This window comes from Prorops nasuta, unplaced genomic scaffold, assembly GCF_024137725.1.
Source record: "Prorops nasuta isolate Cenicafe-Biocafe unplaced genomic scaffold, Cenicafe_Pnas_1.2 PNAS00003, whole genome shotgun sequence".
NCBI lineage: Eukaryota > Metazoa > Arthropoda > Insecta > Hymenoptera > Bethylidae > Prorops > Prorops nasuta.
This window is the reverse complement of record NW_027116800.1, coordinates 8,232,927-8,250,461: the sequence shown is the minus strand read 5'-3', so window position 1 is coordinate 8,250,461 and position 17,535 is coordinate 8,232,927. Positions and strand designations below refer to the sequence as shown.

Below are 17,535 nucleotides of genomic sequence, written 5' to 3'. Positions count from 1 at the left end.
TTATGAGAAGTAACCTAAATAAATTTTGTGATGGAATACAAATACTTTTGAAAAGTAATGTTAAGTTATAACAACCATCATCATGTCTATTGTTCTATTATTCTGTTAGAAGCTAGAGACCTCTGTTAAAGATAAGACTTGTTATTTTTAACAGTTATCAAAGTGCACTGTATCTCGAAGCGACGCAAGTTGATAAAGCAGAGCTCTACAGACTTACTAGCAATTGATTAGGTTTATTCTCCATAGAGACTTTTCTTAACGATTCACTTAAACCGAAAATAATTAATAACCTCGGAATATCTTCAACGCTATTAAAATCTGGTCCTTTTTCCCAGAAGGGTATAGTCATTATATAGTTAATCCTTAAATCAAACTGTACCCAAATACGATTCAATTGTCTTCTATGAAAAGCCCTTCTGACAAATTTGAACGTTTCATTTTATGGCATTACCATCAGCCCATCCGATCAGGTAAATAAATACCCCAAATATCTTTACAGCTGGCAATAAACTCATTAGTTATTTGAATTGTATATATATGGTTCACCCGTACTGAATAAAATGAAAAAATTCTAAACTGTACCGATTTAAACAACATCAATTTCAACACTAAACGCATATATCAATGATATTTTATATATGCGTGTGTTTACATTTAAAAATGATCAATTGACCATCAAATGGTAGGTTTAATGTTAAATAATATGAATAAATCGTGTACTGCTATAAAAATAGGTAATATCTATATTAATAATAGATGTATATGACCGGCCTAAAGGACACCTATTGACCTAACTGTAAATTTGCAAAAACTGATTCGAATATATTTTAATTCATTAGGGGCAAGCTTTTCTACCTGTAGGTATAAATTTCTTGGTAAATTTATTTTTGTTCAGCAAGGTTTTAATTTCAATAAAACTTATCAACATTTATAATCTTTATCCTGAGCAGATAAATAAAATATTAATACAGGAACAAATCGGACTTAAATCATATATCCAAGCACATACGCGCATTCTCATTTAGAGTCAAATAATAAAACGTAAACATCCCTTCTTCGACTCCACTCCCTCTTATAAGTTTCCCTCTCTTTTATACAAGACCAACGAAGTGGGAACCAGCATAAATTAGGCAAATTTCAACATGTGCATCTTAAAATAAAAACTGATTTAAAAAAAGAGAATGCGTTATATTCGAATGTCACTGCAACTGGAAATTAGTTGAATAACTTTATTATTCACATGCTTTCATTAAAGTTTGATTAAGTCGAAATACTTTCTCCAAGTGATTGAAAGGTAAACTCAGAGTCAACAAATTACCATAAAGACCATTATACCATTATACATTTTGGTAAATTACTAACTCCACTAAATTAAAAATAAAATCACACCACCTTAAAATCACAAGTGCAGTCGCTAAAGCAGATTTCTACTGTCTCTTAACATATTAAATTATCGTAGTTAATTTTATTATATTAACAAAATGGAAATAAATATAAAGAAAGTTTTCTAACTAGGAAATAACCAATCTTTCTATTTAATACAACACAAGAAAGAATAATAAAACTTAATACAAAAAAGTAATGTTATCTGATAAAATTTTAATAACGAACACGTTGACTTCAATGCATATTTCAACTCCTTATAACATAAAAAATTTGTTAATAATAATTTTGCTTATTGTATTCTTTGAATGCTCATGAGTATATAGCTTTTGAATCTTTTGTACTTTTAAAACGTAGCAACTTTACCGAACAAGTTGTCATTCATGAGAGAAAACTGAAAGCAAATTAATCTATTTTACCGTTAGAGTAGCATTTTCCGCGACGTATTTAGTATTTCCAAGTACCACTGCGATAGTGGCGCTGTATCAACCAGAGCAACCAGAGCCAAGGCATCTAATCGACTACGAGGAGACTGAAAAAATCCCTTCTAAACGTGAATCTGAAATTGCACTGATCTGCATTTTGAAAGTCATAAAAGTTTTGTCTCCAAGAATCATGGCTCTCAAAATAGAAACCGAGTGGTGTTTTTTTGTAAATGTCGAATTAATCGATCGTTGTCCGCAGTCCGAAAGTCTCGGAGTGCCCGAAAACCCAAGTTCACCACCCTCCAAGCCATTCAATCTGCCCTCACGACCTAATTTCTGCTAATTCGATTCGCCGTCTGCGCACAAAACATCCGCGATGGTTCCGCATAATGTTCAGCTACACCCAACTAAGAATTCTTCGCGAAAATCAGAAAGTGCGACTCGCCTCTTGTTTGATGTCACGTGGGCATAAGGAAAATGATAACTCAGCTGGAATCTGTGAGTTCCACTTTTATCTTATAAGGGTTGGGCCTCTGTGGGGAACAAGATTTATCGCTCAAGTATTTTCATCAAATGTCAAGAGCACGTGGTATTTAGTGACTTAATTTATTTTTTTTTTGTTTTTCAATTATATTCTCATTTCTTATCCAGTATTGTCCAGAAATCACTCAAATAATTAGTGCTGTATGTTGGTCAGACTGACTCGGTAGGTATTTTAAAGCATGTTTCAATGAAATCTATGAAGTATTTGTAAAATATTTTTATTTTGTTGCAACTTAAAATAGTTTACTATCTAGTATTAGTGCTTATACATTAAAATACGGCTTTTCTAAGATTAGAATATATATCACAAACACTACGCACTGCGGCAGCTGCAGATTCTTTTCTAATTATATATTTATTATTCCAACCTCTTTTATAACTGATTTTATGATTTCTTTGTATTTCATTCAAATAAATTTTTGCCAACACCCATAATTTGTTTCAATGCCTGGCTAAAAATTTGTCTACAAGAAAAAGGAAACTGGTTCACGAAGTGAAGAGATTCTAATAAGTAATAATTGTAAGGTTGAAAAACGCCTTACAGTTATCAAAAATAGTTTCTCCAATTAAACCAAATATAAAATTGCTCGTGATTTCAAGTTTAAGAGAAGAGAGAAAAAGAGGACAGGACTGTTTATAAACGGGATAAAAAATATAGGCATGTCTATGGTGAAATGTAGATCAATGGAACAGAATTCGAGGAGCAGTTAAAAAAACGTTTCCAATGACTCTTCTGCATCAGCTTTCGAAAGTGGAATGCTCATGATTTATTCACAGTTGAGGCTTCTCCTTTTTTTCTTAGGCCCGTAGGCAATGCAGGTACCGTTCAACAGCCTTAATTGTTTGGAACTATCCGAAAACCAGAGTTGCCGTTCGAAAATGGTACTTGATACTCCGTCAAGGATTTTCACTCGCACACCTCGCACATCATGCTCGTTCCGTCATACACGTGCTTTCGGTTTTCAATCAAAACCCGTATTGAATGAAACTCTTTCGCTGACAAACAAAACTATAAACCCGTATTAATTAACTGAAATATTTTAAATTTTACATTGTTTGTGCGAAGAACTTTTAAACTTAAAGTATAACTTTTTAGCGGTTGCGTCATTAAATTATTTAAGAAAAATAAGTGTGAAGAATGATGTTTTGACTTAAAAAACTACCAAGACCTGACAAAAGTTCAATATTTGCAGATGAAATGAAAGTTTAAGCACGTCAAATGTTTGAAATAGGACTCGGCAAAATAAATTAGCCAAAAGCTATCAATTTTTCAACAACGAACTATTTTTTAAAAATTTAAAATTTAAAAATTAGTAATACTCTTTTATATACACTTCTTACTGTAAATAAAATTATACAAAATTAATAAAGTTTTCACCATTTTCACGAGAAACAGCACGCATTAGCAAACAACAGAATATTACGAAAATGTTTGTTAATCTATTGCTATAATTAACCTACTGGACTGTAATCTAATTGCAACATTTCATTTGTTTGCAAAAGTAGGCAAATGACAGTTGCAAAAGAATTAACACATACTTCCGTACTACCAATAGGATATCGAGATCCGGAAGTTATTATGCAGGTTAATTAAAATATTTCTCATTAAAATTGAAATCAATTATTTATCAGCTAGCTAACTTACTACTTAATATAATTCTGTTAGATGGAAGAATGAAAAGACTACCTGTTATTAGAAAAAGCTATTAGTTATAAGGAAGTTTTGAACAAAAAAAATGTACATTTTTAACAAAGCGCTACTAACAAAAAAGAATTTCATGAACCTAACGATTTTTCATGTTTTCTTCTGGTACGTGAGTGTTTCTATTTATGACTAATGTATTGAAGACACTCTTCATTGACTGCATTTTAAATTTGGTATTAGAATATGAAAAGTAACTTGCGTAGGAAATAAGAATTATAAAACTGCTTTAGTAGTCTAACAGTTTTATGAGCTTATAAGGAAGGTATGATGGAAGCTAATGAATCTGCTGAGCACGTAATATTATATAACTATTTCCAAATGCAAATAATTTGGCTCTATTGCAATTTCCAATATTAAAGTTGGCTTAACAGGAAGGCGTAAAGTAAAAAATTTTATTGTCTGTGGAACGTTCATGCTGCTAGCCTAAAAAGTAATAGTTGAGAAATGTTAAAAAAAATAAAGGTTAATATTAGTGTAATTCGAGGATAACAGGCAGAAGTAGCATCTACTGAAGAAATACTGGTTCTAATTCTTTAGAATAACCGCTCTCGTGCTATGTACGGTTACTCTTTTCTTGCATAGGCTTTGTATACTAAATCGCCATGGAGATTCTATGAAAACAGGTCTCAAATATGCCTTAAGGACTACGTGTTATTGGTACCGTTTCATCGGTTAAAGAAAGTATTCTGATTCTCTAAGATACATCTCTACATCTCACCATTAAAGCAAATCGGGTCATCTTAATATGATATAATATACAGATTATAAAATTGATTATAATAATCTTTATGGGGAATTGATAGTTCAAGTCACCCCTTAATTCGACCACTTTTTTGTCATTTATAGCACAATTATATTAGAAAGGCAAATAGGCAAGTATTATTGATAGTTGGCCCAATTTATTAATAATTGCATTCCTCTCAAATACATGATTTATTATTGGTAAAAACAAATCAATGACTTTACACGAAAGAAAATTAGGAGCAGCAAACCTAAGAAGTCATCATAAATTACAGTTACAATTTGTTACAAGAACTTTCATTAGGTAAAAAGTAGTGGGGCAGCAGTTTAGGCGTGCAAAAATGATAAAACTGGTAGGGGAAGAAAGAATTCTATCTTTATTTAAGATAAAGAAAATGTTGTAACATAGATATACAAATAAATATGGATTATCAATGTTTCTATCCATGTAGTTACTTAATAAAGTATGCTTTTATTCTTTACTACAATATGCACATATTAATATCAATTCGATCATTGTCATAAAACAGATTTAAATGTCGACACCGTTCAATTAATGACTCTCTAATTAATTGACAATTTTGAATATTGTTCGAATGACCACCTTCGTCATTTAATCATAACTAATATATAATATAAATTCTCTGAAGTTGGTTTAAAAAAAAATGGGTTAAAACAGATAAGTATACATATTTGCAAAAAAATAGTGGATTGCCATTACCTAATATAGTTGAAAAACTAATAACCTAAGAAATTTTCTGTATGACAAATGAAAAGAAGATTAGACAAGCGAATTCCACGTTGGTGGGTGTTAATTAGCGAAGTGGACACAAATTTGGTTAGATTTCATGGAAAGACGCGAATAGGTGGCGATGGAGTGAGGGGTACGTTACGTCGTGGGAAATTTTGTCGGGGGCAGGGCGTACCTGATAAGTGGCACATACTCTCTTGTATTCCTGTATTTCGTAGTGAACTCTCCATTGGTTCAGATCGCATTCACCAGCGCCAGTGAGAAAGCATCGCTCCTCCGTGCTCATCTCAGGAAACCGGCGGCTGATTCGGTCCAGGTTTCAGTTATTGTGCTCTCTACAGGATTTCTTTCCTATTACCCCTTACTTATTTTCTTGTAAGTACAAAAATTCTATTCCCATATTTGTACCTTATACAATTTTTTCCTGGTAATAAAACTATATAAGTATTTCTACCCCAAGTTTACATCAGCTCAATCAATATAGGGGAATCTCTTCCGCCCTCGATGACCGAAAATTAATCTAAATTCAATTTTCCTGGTTGGTTTTTTGGAAAATTTGTTGATTAAATTTTTATTGTAATTTATTGGAATTTTAAACAAAAAACGTACATTAAGTACTGCAATATTTAAATATCATAAAATATCTTTAGTCTATTTTATACATGGGACATGACATATTTATTTATTGATAAAATAGTTTTCTTTTCAACTTTACGCAATACTGCTTGGACATTTGTTTGAAGTATTGGATGACGTGCACATACAATTTTCGTGATTACCTTTACTTATATTACGTACAAATCTTCATCTAAGACCTTGTAAATCCTAGTTAGAAAAAATAAGACTTTCTTGAATCAATATATTCAACCATCCAATGACCGCACTACTTCAAATCTGTGAAATTGTCAAATAAAACTTCTCCTCCAAATCCATTAAAATTTTCAAGTATTGACACTAATCTTGAAAACGGTCCTAAACTAGAAAACTTAATTAGAATAAATATTAACTATTGATATCGCGTTTGCCTGACTAGAAGGTTTAGGTAGTGTGAATATTTATTTTAAATCAGTTTTTTAACACTTTACGTTTACGATAGAATAACTACGGTTTTCATAAGCACACTATCCAGGCCACTGTATATTTTAAAACGGTATTGCCGCGCATTAGTAGTAAAAAGCTTTCATATAGACGATTATTGTATTTATTGCATTTCATAATAAATTTATAATAGCCCGCAAAAATAATTCCTTTTTTCAAACCACTCTTAAAAATCATGCCCATCATTACATGTGTATTACGCAATAAAATATTTCTTACTTCTTCGTTTACGTATTAATAAACGGCCTTTAATTAAAAAAACATTAGTTTATTCAATGCCGTGTAAGAAATGCAAAGTACGTCAGTGTAATTTTGTTGCTTATCATTTAAAAGGTTCTAAACGGTCATTTGTTAGAGGAAAAATAGATAAACCAACGAAAATTACACGTAAATATCTATAATTCAACCGTTGCACAGAAGTAAATTAGAATGGCTATATTTATATAAACACAATTATACTATATTTCACATTTTAAATGAGTTCCTCATTCGGATAATCTACCTTGCTTAGTTTGCTTGTTATAGCGTTATATTAATATATACAAAGTATATGTTCGGTACTTCAATATTTATATTGATATAGCCTTCGGAAACCACTTTATTACTGTTTTAAACGATACTTGCTAACCGATAACCAAGGGAGCATAAGCATCGATAATAAACAGATTTTTTTCGATGCTTGTGAAAAATAGGTCCAAAAGATATGTACACGATAAGTCATCCTCGCGGCATACTTTCTTCTAGCACTTGTTCTGCTTACTAGACTGGAATTGAACCTTCTCAAGTTTCACTGCAATTAATTTGCAAACAGTATTTTATTATGTGATAATAATAAAAAAATAGCCATGCAGATGGCTTAAAAGTGTACTTATTATGTCGTTGCGAGAAACTAATCGCATAATGCTCGAAATGATGGCAAAAAATAGTATAAACAAAAATAAAATAGATCAATTGACATTGTCTAAACAATATTGTTGTTTGGAAGTTGATTAATTTTTCTCTAAACATACAATTAAATATAAAAACCTCATTGGTTTGGTCCTGCATAAAATATTTTTTTAACCTTTATGCTAACGGAAAGAATCCATAATAACGTTAGACAAACCTCGATAGTTTACTTACTACATAGTTTATTTAAATGAATAAAAAGTGCTCAGAAAAAAATACCACTACTTCAATACATAAATGTCGGCAGCCTAAATGTTTAAATGCTGAACTATTTTTCAACTTTTTTGATTTAAATAACATATTTACACAATAATCTATTGAGGGTTTTCTAGCGCCACTAGGCTTTCCGGCAGCCTAAAGATTAACGATTTATCTCTATTGATAATATTATTTCTTAATTCACTGCGTTGAAGATTTAACAATAATTTTTCTATAAGACTTAAAACGAAAGTTGTTGCCAGCTTCATACTGACGAAGAACAATCTTCTGGTAATTACGTTCGTCATGACACGTGTTGAAGTGTCAGTTTTCTTTCAGTGTCATTACAAATGGAAAAGGTGCCGACTTCTCAAACTATACTAAAACCTTATAAAACAAATCTTTTGATTATCTAAAAAACGAAAAATCATTTAAATCTCATCTCCTTCAAATCATTGTTCATTATAATTAATCAGTCTGAATAAAGACAAATATTAATTTAATTATTCCATTTATAGCGATATCGCGTTAATCAAATTAAATCGTGTATGGGTCTTTAGTGATAAAAATGCATAGTATTTGACGATAAAATAAGAGGAAATTTTCCTAGTAAAATCTTCGTGGTTTCCTTTAAAATTGCTTTAATTGCACCTGTACTAAAGAATTGCGTAACGATAATACCGCAAACGTTGAAGGACACCTAGGATTGGGACCATGAAAGGATAATTTTAGAAGACAGTCGCACTATCTCCTCTAAACTTCCACTTGCTAATATTATCGTATTCGTAAAATTTGTCTCCATATTTTTCGGTCCTAACATGAAGAATAAATAAAATTTGTAAAAAAGTTTGCAATGGCAAGATTCTGAATATTTCATCAAAAATAATTGAATAGCTCTTACTAAAAGTTTTCTGCTTTAGCATGATGCAAAAATAAAAACTATCTTCTATCTTATACCAGAATATCTCAAAACGAAACTTTGCATATAAAAGTGACTAATTAATACTTAAATTAATCACCAATGAACAATTATGAGTAGATTTCTGTTTTTAATTGCCACAGGCAAAATATTCTCTATCCAGCTGTGCTAATGAAGCTTTATTGTCTTGCACCCTGTACCATTTGCTGGAATCAAAATATTTTTAAATTTCTAAATGGTCTTTAACAAATAGTTTTAATAAGATACATATATCAATGAATCTTGACTTGTGTAATACTCGAATAAATCAGCTGATAAACAATTTTCGAAGATTATCGTGAATTGAATAATTTTAAGAAATAATTTATATGAGCGAGTCAGCTATGAAGTCGCGACTGAGAGCTTTGCTTTTATAAGCTCGTGCTTAATAAAAAGGTAATATGTTTACCATTAAGACAAGAGAAGTCCCGTCTAATATCTAGATTTTATTACTAACAAAAATACCCTTTCTTTTATTAATGATTAAAAATATATACGTAAATGTTAATATATTTATGAACTTGGAATGAACATTGATTAAAAATGTTAATAAATGTTAAAAAGAAGAAGGTTTATGAATTTTGTACGAGGGAGGGGAGATATTACTTTAAAGTTGAAAAAGGTAGATGCGTTGTGGGAGAGTGGGACACTAAGCTATAGGAGACAACGTGAGCTGATACACGGATGCGAATGGAATGGCTATCGCGGATGCTTAAGATGTAAGAGCTACACGCTGCAGGTCCAGTCAGTGATTGGCAATGACCTCAAAGGCGCCATTGACCTGCTTTCTGAGGAATCGGTTTATGCTTCGAGTCTGAACTTCTTTCCTTCTCCATTTCTCCCTCTCCCTCTTTCTCTTTCACAGCCTTTCTCCAGCAAGTACCGTTTACAAACGCGCGCCGAAGCACTTTTACTAAACTTTAAAACTCCTTACATTTTATAGTTCCATATTGTGGGATTTGTTACAACAATTGCTAACATAAAAAGCTTTTCCCTCGCGTTCCACGAAAGTCTTAGGCTCTACGTCATTAAACTCTTTTTTATGGTCTTTTCGTCTTCGTGTTGCTATGATACTTCAGGAAATGTTACAAGTGAAGCAACGTATACCCTGTGTCAATCACTTAATCATTTTTTATGACTTCGAAATTCTCACTTTACAGTATATACTGCCTGATCGAAAATTTAGTTGATCGACGCAAGCACAATTGGATTACTTTATTATCTCATTAAATGTGTATTACTCTTTCATAGCTTTTTCCTGCTTTTCACTTTGGGGTTATATATAAACATACCTATTTTATTTAGAATGTGAATAAAGTTAAGTTAAGTTATGATTTTAGAAAAACATTTCAAGAAAATATTTTGTTTATTCTCCCAATTTAAATTGTAAATTTCATCTTTAGGATAATTAGTATTATAGGAGCATGCTTACAATTTTGTTGTATTATTACCTTTGAAACTGTAACTCGTAGAAACCAAATTTATTGTGCCTCAATTTCACGGAATATTTTTCATATTAGCTTCGCATAAGTCCACTAAATGTTTCTGTCAGTGTTCCTACAAATCTAAAACTTTCCGAAGCTCTATCAGGTAACTTGTGGATATGGTGTTAATGTAAACGAGGACAAAATATTCACTCTCGAAGCTGCAAGAAAAATTAGCTACTGTTGAAAATAAAAACTTTAAATATTCGAAGTTTACGCATTGGCTTGATTCTGTGGGGTTTCCATTAGTATCCTTTACGTACTGAATGACCTTCGAGATTTCCCATTGACTCAGTGGCATCTGCACTGTCAACGTTCAGAATCAAGAGTCCCATCATCCTTTCTACAGAAGCTGCAGTACCCAAGAGAAATTGGATACGTTAAAGAGCAAAGAAAGTTTAAGAATTTGTTATAATGATGTCATTGGAGTCGAAAAGTGGAGAGAAGTGGCGAATGCATAAAATTTAATAAAGCTAATTTACAAAAACTCTTAAGGGCTTGGGTTTTCCCCACTAATCCTACAAAGTTTCCTTTAACAGCACAATGACCATGCGATAGTTCTACTATGACTCAACAGGGTAAATCTTAAATATGTAAACATGACTAAAACAAATATGTTAGAAGATAAAAACTATTCCAGCATCTATTCAAAATCCACAATGCTTTTATTTCTCTTCTCCATAATTTATTAATGTTAGAATTATATCTAAGTTCTAGTAGAATTAATTATGATTTAATTCTTACGCAGTCAGAAAATCCGGTTACTGGAATAATAACTTTCACTGATTAAAATGCATGCCGTGATTGTAAAATGATATAGACATTTAAGTATATTAGAATTACTAAAATTAATATTTTTAATGTGATTATTAATTGTTTTTTAAGAAGAATATTGTTTCCTATTTTACACGGCTCTCGGATGAAGAAAGGAGAGGAAGTGTTTCCAGATGTAGGGCACCTACATATTGTTAACATTTTCAAACAGGATGGGAGTGTTTGCTTAGTTTGATCCTTCGATATTTACAATATTTAGCATTATAGTATCATTAATACACTTCTTCGCTATTATTGCACGTATAATATCCTATAAATAACTGTTTATTTTTCAATTATGATTTCTTGAGTTTTTGACCAATATATTCAAAGCTTTAAATGAGTAACGGCATAAGCTCATTGACAGATCCTGTGAATATCATTAAAAGATAGACCAGGTACCACATGTGAAACAATAACTAATTATTATAATAAGCGCCAAAGAGTTTTCTTTCATAAGAAAACATGTAGTGTTTCGTGAATATATCAAATTAGTTATAATAAACGTTTGGAAAGCTACAAGAGGATCCTTGTCGCAGAAACTTTGAAATCGCATATGGCACTCCGAGATGTGTGTGTTGCCAAGTCACCATAGATCTTAGCAAAGAAGATTCAAAGACTATAAGGATAACTTTCACTTATTGGCAAAAAATTTTAAGTAGAACGAGATCTTGTTTCAATCTTTATACCCATCAGTTTCATTAAACGATATTTAATTAAAGATCCAAAATTAAGTCTACTTATTTATATTTTTTAATTTTTCTGATGAAAGGATTCTAATCTTATTCATGAATTTTTGTTTGTTATATTCTAAGCTAGATAAGTTAAATATACGTGATTTCTTATCAAAAATAAATAAATGCACTGAAAGTAGATAATTACAGAACTATATTTATCACACATGCTTTACTACAATTAATCGTTACATTAGTATGTATTCAATACATCCTGACATAAAAATGTAAGCTGCTATTAAAAACCTAAGTAGATTTTGGGAGCTGGTATGTACAAAGTAAAATTTTACTGAAACGCTTTATTAAATTTTATACCTAGTACTAAATCTTTAACTATTTTACGACCCTCCGGACAGTTGTTCGAAATATTTACTATCTCGTTATTAGCCTGTACCCATTCTTAAAATCCGTTAAACTTTCTTGTTTAAAAAGGAATCTCCATTAATCATTGAGATCATTGATCGTTTACCCCTTTTCTTCGGCTACACATGGGCGAAATATATTCTCTTTGCGAATCCTCCATTAAACTTGTATTAAGAATCGAGTAGGGAGACTTTCCATTCAGCGAGCCTAAGTGGAATATATCAATGATCGATTACCGAGTATTGTTCTTACTCCGTAAAACTGAAACTCCTCTTGCATTTTTACCTGTTCGTGTGCTACCTTCCTACGGTAATATTAACGATTCGACAAAGTGGAATATTTTCATACTTGCTGTAAGCTTCGAACACAAAGATTAAAACATACGTCTTTCATAACTATATACGTGCGAAAGAGATTGAATGCTATACGGAATTATAATTTAAATACATATGTAAATTGAAATTAGCTACCTATTCAATAAAAAATAGTTTTTACAAATAATCTTTTCTACAAATTTTTGCTGTCAATTAGGGTGATTACTGATGGATAGTAATATTTGTTTGCAGACTTCCTTTTAAAATGGCGCCGAATTTGTTTGGCACATCGGCAACAATATTTTTGGAGGCTGCTCAGCAGGACATACGATTGGAAAAACCAATTGAAACCTCGGCAAAAATCGCACCTGTTCAACAATTGTCAGAAGAAACACCACAATCTAAGCAGCCGAAATACAAATGGAAAATTGTTTGGAGGAATGTAATAGCCTTCCTGTATCTTCATATCGGAGCACTTTATGGCCTATATCTACTGTTCACAGGGGCCAAAGGTCTCACAGCCATTTGGAGTAAGAATTCTCATTTTTTTTTGTTTTCAAATCATTGTTTAACAAAATAGAAAACCTGAACTCTACGTTTTAAGAACCATTGATATATTTGTAGATATGGGTTATAAATAATTTATTGTAAAGATAGACGATAATATTTAAGAATAAACACAGGACCCAAGTCTTGCTTAAAAGCCATCGGTGGAAAAACAAAACGTGTAATGATAGCTTCAGCCGATTCCGAGAGAAAACGTGACCTTAATTTATAGGAAATCTACAAAGGGGGCGATAGCTAAAGAGCCTGAAGAAAGTGATAATAGATCGCGTGCCAATGGTTTCGATGAAAAATCTTGAATCGCGAGGATGGTTGCAATTTTTCATGCTAACGCGAATACACTAATATTCGTTTTTATACGTATTTTTAATTTTCAGCCGTTCTAGTAGCAGCCTTTGCGGCACTCGGTGTCACAGCAGGAGCACATAGATTGTGGGCCCATAGAGCTTATAAAGCCAACCTGCCACTCAGGATCATCTTAATGCTTCTACAGTCCACAGCTTTTCAGGTATAAAGAAAACTCTATGCTATATGTGTATAGATGTTACTATAGATTATATATAACGACAAACTGGTAAAATATTCATTTTTTACAGAATCACATTTACGAGTGGGTAAGAGACCATAGAGTGCACCACAAGTTCACAGACACTGATGCTGATCCCCACAATGCTGAAAGAGGATTTTTCTTTTCCCACATGGGTTGGCTGCTAGTTCGTAAACATCCCGATGTCATCAAGAAAGGTGCTGTGGTAGATATGAGTGATTTGGAAAAAGACTCAGTTGTTGTATGGCAAAGAAGGTATAGTTATGCATATCAAGAGAATTTGTTTGATGAGGCATTTCTTCTGACCAATCGCTTTATTTCAGATTATACCTCCTCATTATGCCGCTATGTTGTTTTTTCATCCCCACTTGGGTACCTTGCCATTTCTGGGGAGAACGTGGTATGTACGCGTGGTACGCAACTCTCTTCCGGTATACGTTGTCTTTGAACCTAACGTGGCTAGTGAACTCAGCTGCGCATATATGGGGCTACAAACCGTACGATGAGTGAGTATCATAACACGTTTTTCATATTATCTGTAGAATCATCGATAGCCATGCAATGAATTATCTAACGAGAGAAATTTTGCTTCAGCTCCATCAGCCCAACCGACAGTCTCAGAATCGGTGTTGCAGCTTTCGGTGAAGGCTGGCATAACTACCACCATGTCTTCCCATGGGACTACAAAGCAGCAGAATTGGGTAATTACAATGTAAACTTCACGACGGCTTTTATAGATTTCTTTGCGATGCTTGGCTGGGCCTATGACTTAAAAACTGTGCCCGTTGAAATGATCGAGAAACGCGCAGCGAGAACTGGCGATGGAACCAGAATCGGTAGAAATAAAGATGGCATTCAACACCATTCTCACGATGGTGCTATCTGGGGCTGGGGTGATGCAGATATGAAGGTCGAAGACATGAAAAAGGCAAAAATTCTAAATAAATATGACTAGAAATTACCTTTTAACACTATTTCTACCAAAGTGCATCAAAATATACCTTTTGAAATATTAATTGCCATTAATGTAATTATTGTCTTTCATCAATTCAATTTATGACGTATTAAAAAAATGAAAATAATTGCAAAAAGTACAAGTTTAAAACTTGATAATAATTTTAAGATGAAATTTCAAACGGTACACTTTGGAACTGGTATAAATAGGATAAATCTCTATGGTTTCCATTATATCCAAGATTTTCTTAACGCGTGTATACACACAAATTTAAATATAAAATTTGCTATGTAAATGCTGCTACATTATAGAAATTAGGCCTATATGTAATAATCGTCAATAGCTAAGCCGCTCTAATGACAATTTCTAAAACTTTTTATAAGCGTCAATGAACTAAATTCTTTATACCAAACGTTATAAAGTTATTTATTATTTACAATTAATTTTGATAATTTTCGTACGCTCCAAAGGAATGTTAAGCATAAGAACTTTACAGATAACGCGTGAAACGTTAATAATTGTCATGATATTATTAACGTTTATAGAATGCACATCGCAGATTAAAGCCGTTAATCGATGTAATAACTACTACGATATTGTATAAAGTTTCTTAAAATAAGTGCAGTTTTAGTTGAATAGCGAGGCTTAGCTTACGCCTTACACCTTAGATTCCTTGTCTTCAATGTTATATTTCATTCAATTTATTTTAGTACAGGTACTTGAAATGGTGCCTCTTTCCATTCTTATGAATCACTCATTATTTTAACTACTCAACAATTGGCATATGCGTTTTAATTATTTACCAAATTTGCTTTATTACTCTTAAATAAGTAGACAAACATTCATAGTAAAATGAGTTATTCATAATTATGTAGCGTTATCGTGTGATGAAACAATACCACCTTGATTGTGGTGTAGTGACCAATAATGTAGTTTACTATGGTGATTTGTAGAGCGATAATAATCTTTAATTAGCAATGTCAATTAATATTTATTATGTCGTGATGTTGTCGATTGCTCATATATTTCAAAGTTAACACGCATCGAAATTAATATCGGTGTCGAGTTACATATAGGACGGTGCTCTTATGGGCCGTCGAAATCTCATTAGAAACAGATTAGTTAGATTGGAATTTTTCTTGTACAAGCAAAGTGATATCAAAGTTTACGAGAATCAAAATAATAAGATTAAAAATATTAAAAGGATACTTGGAAAGCCTGTTTTATATTTTGTAATCAAGGGGTCTTGACACTGATCATAGTTCAGCGTTTAAGATTAATAGAAGAAAAAGTGATGATAATGATTTATTGAAGTTAGTACTGTAAATTTTAAATATTACGGCGGGATACTTGTTAAAACGTTTTAGTTTTCTTCAATCACTTAATTATGTTAAATTTTAATAAAGCAATATCAGAAGCTTTTATCAATAAATTAGTTTACTTTCACGTATAACGTAAGAGTAGTATAAAATAATGAAATGGAGTGTGGAAGACGTCACATTGCGACAATCTAGCATCGACAACTTGCCTTAAAATTATCAATTGTCAATTTCTTCAATTTCTAAATTAAGATCGCTAATAATTCATTAGCTTTTAACAAGAAGACTAAATGGATTGAAGAGGTTCTAAAAGGGCTATCTAAATATATAGTTTCAAAGCGGTAAATCAAAATTATCCTTGAAAAGGATATGTCGTCTCTCTAGTAATTCCACAGAAAGAACATATAATATTTACCATGTGAATTATTTGAAACTTTGTATTACTGAATAATAGTCGTAGGAATTAGCAAGTATATATTATATAGTTAACATGATATAAAATAGCTAGTTAGTGTACTACAAAGGTGAAGAAGTTATGGTGGATTTTTGTTTCCATTATCTACTTGAGATATATTATTGCCTTGATGATGTTACTTTCAATCTATTTATAAATAAATTATTGTTATTCAAACACAAAAACGTTTTTTCACTTATTATGTCGCTTGTTGAGAAAAAATTATGTCATTTTTCTCCCCATAAAATTGAAAGTATTCTTCGTAAGTATTGCGCAGTCTTGCTTAATGGACTTTTCGGACCTTGACCAAATCGCATAAAGCTTTGCCTTGGCATATTCAGTGGTTATACTGAATTTGTTATAGCTTTCTTTAATAAATATGGGACACTAATAATATTGATTTAGGCGATACGTGACGAATCGTGTGTATGTCCGAAAAGTCTATATAATAATGGTGATCGTTTGCACAAGAATTTCTGCAACTGTCCTTTCAGCACGCTTTTCGCGATTATTTGAAACTTATTTGCATAAGAGTTCGTTAGCACTTTCTGAATAGACACGAGTTACAAAAGAAGGATGAAAGGATTGACACATCCTAAAAAAGATGATTGCAAACACTTCGGAGAAAAGAATTATTTTGAAGGGATAGTAGAAATATTAAATGTTTAAAACGTGAGAATTTTACAATAAAATTTTAAGCAAAACCTGAGAGAAATAAGGAAATAAATGAAGTGACAAAAGAAAAATCGTGAAAACCTGGTAGAGGATGTCGTTTTTTGCTAACAAGAATAAATTTCCTTCCACGTCCATGTGTGTCAATGAGCAGGCAGCAACTTAATGTTAATTTGTCCTAATTATTTGTGAATTTGAATGCAGATTCAATTGAGAACGTTTTCCGTGATAATTTGCTATGTGGCAAATAACGACTAAGTCGCTTTAAAAACATCATTCTTATTGAAAATTGAATTGACCAATTTCGCAGATTCTATCGCTTCAATATATATATTCTTTGAATTTTTTACATATACTTTAATTAATTGCATTCGGAAACTTAAGGAAACTCGAATTTTTAGCCAGATATTTATATTGGAATCATGTTCAGACGGACTAACAGAATAAGAAAAGAGAAACTGATGCTATATATATATATATATATATAACACCGATTCCAAAAACTGTTTCCAACGTTGCCATATTTTATTATTCGTGAAATGTCCTCTACATACATTTTAAAGATT

The 17,535-nt window shown here is 31.9% G+C and overlaps 1 protein-coding gene across 1 annotated transcript; it reads left to right on the top strand.

Annotated features, from left to right (window-relative positions):
* Positions 1-5,757: 5,757 nt before the first annotated feature.
* LOC136772137 (acyl-CoA Delta-9 desaturase-like) lies at positions 5,758-16,482 on the top strand. The gene is made up of 6 exons (XM_066724884.1): positions 5,758-5,923; positions 12,711-12,988; positions 13,400-13,530; positions 13,619-13,824; positions 13,893-14,075; positions 14,164-16,482. Exons 2-6 carry the CDS (start codon positions 12,724-12,726, stop codon positions 14,522-14,524), a joined length of 1,146 nt encoding a protein of 381 aa, XP_066580981.1. The 5' UTR covers positions 5,758-5,923; positions 12,711-12,723; the 3' UTR covers positions 14,525-16,482.
* Positions 16,483-17,535: the final 1,053 nt, after the last annotated feature.

What these genes read in the sequence shown, in the direction of transcription:
- LOC136772137 (XM_066724884.1), top strand. Translation starts at nt 12,724, where the DNA reads ATGGCGCCGAATTTGTTTGGCACATCGGCAACAATATTTTTGGAGGCT. An exon ending in TACAGTCCACAGCTTTTCAG is followed by an intron (nt 13,531 to 13,618) that starts GTATAAAGAAAA and finishes CATTTTTTACAG; the next exon opens with AATCACATTTACGAGTGGGT. An exon ending in GGCTACAAACCGTACGATGA is followed by an intron (nt 14,076 to 14,163) that starts GTGAGTATCATA and finishes ATTTTGCTTCAG; the next exon opens with CTCCATCAGCCCAACCGACA.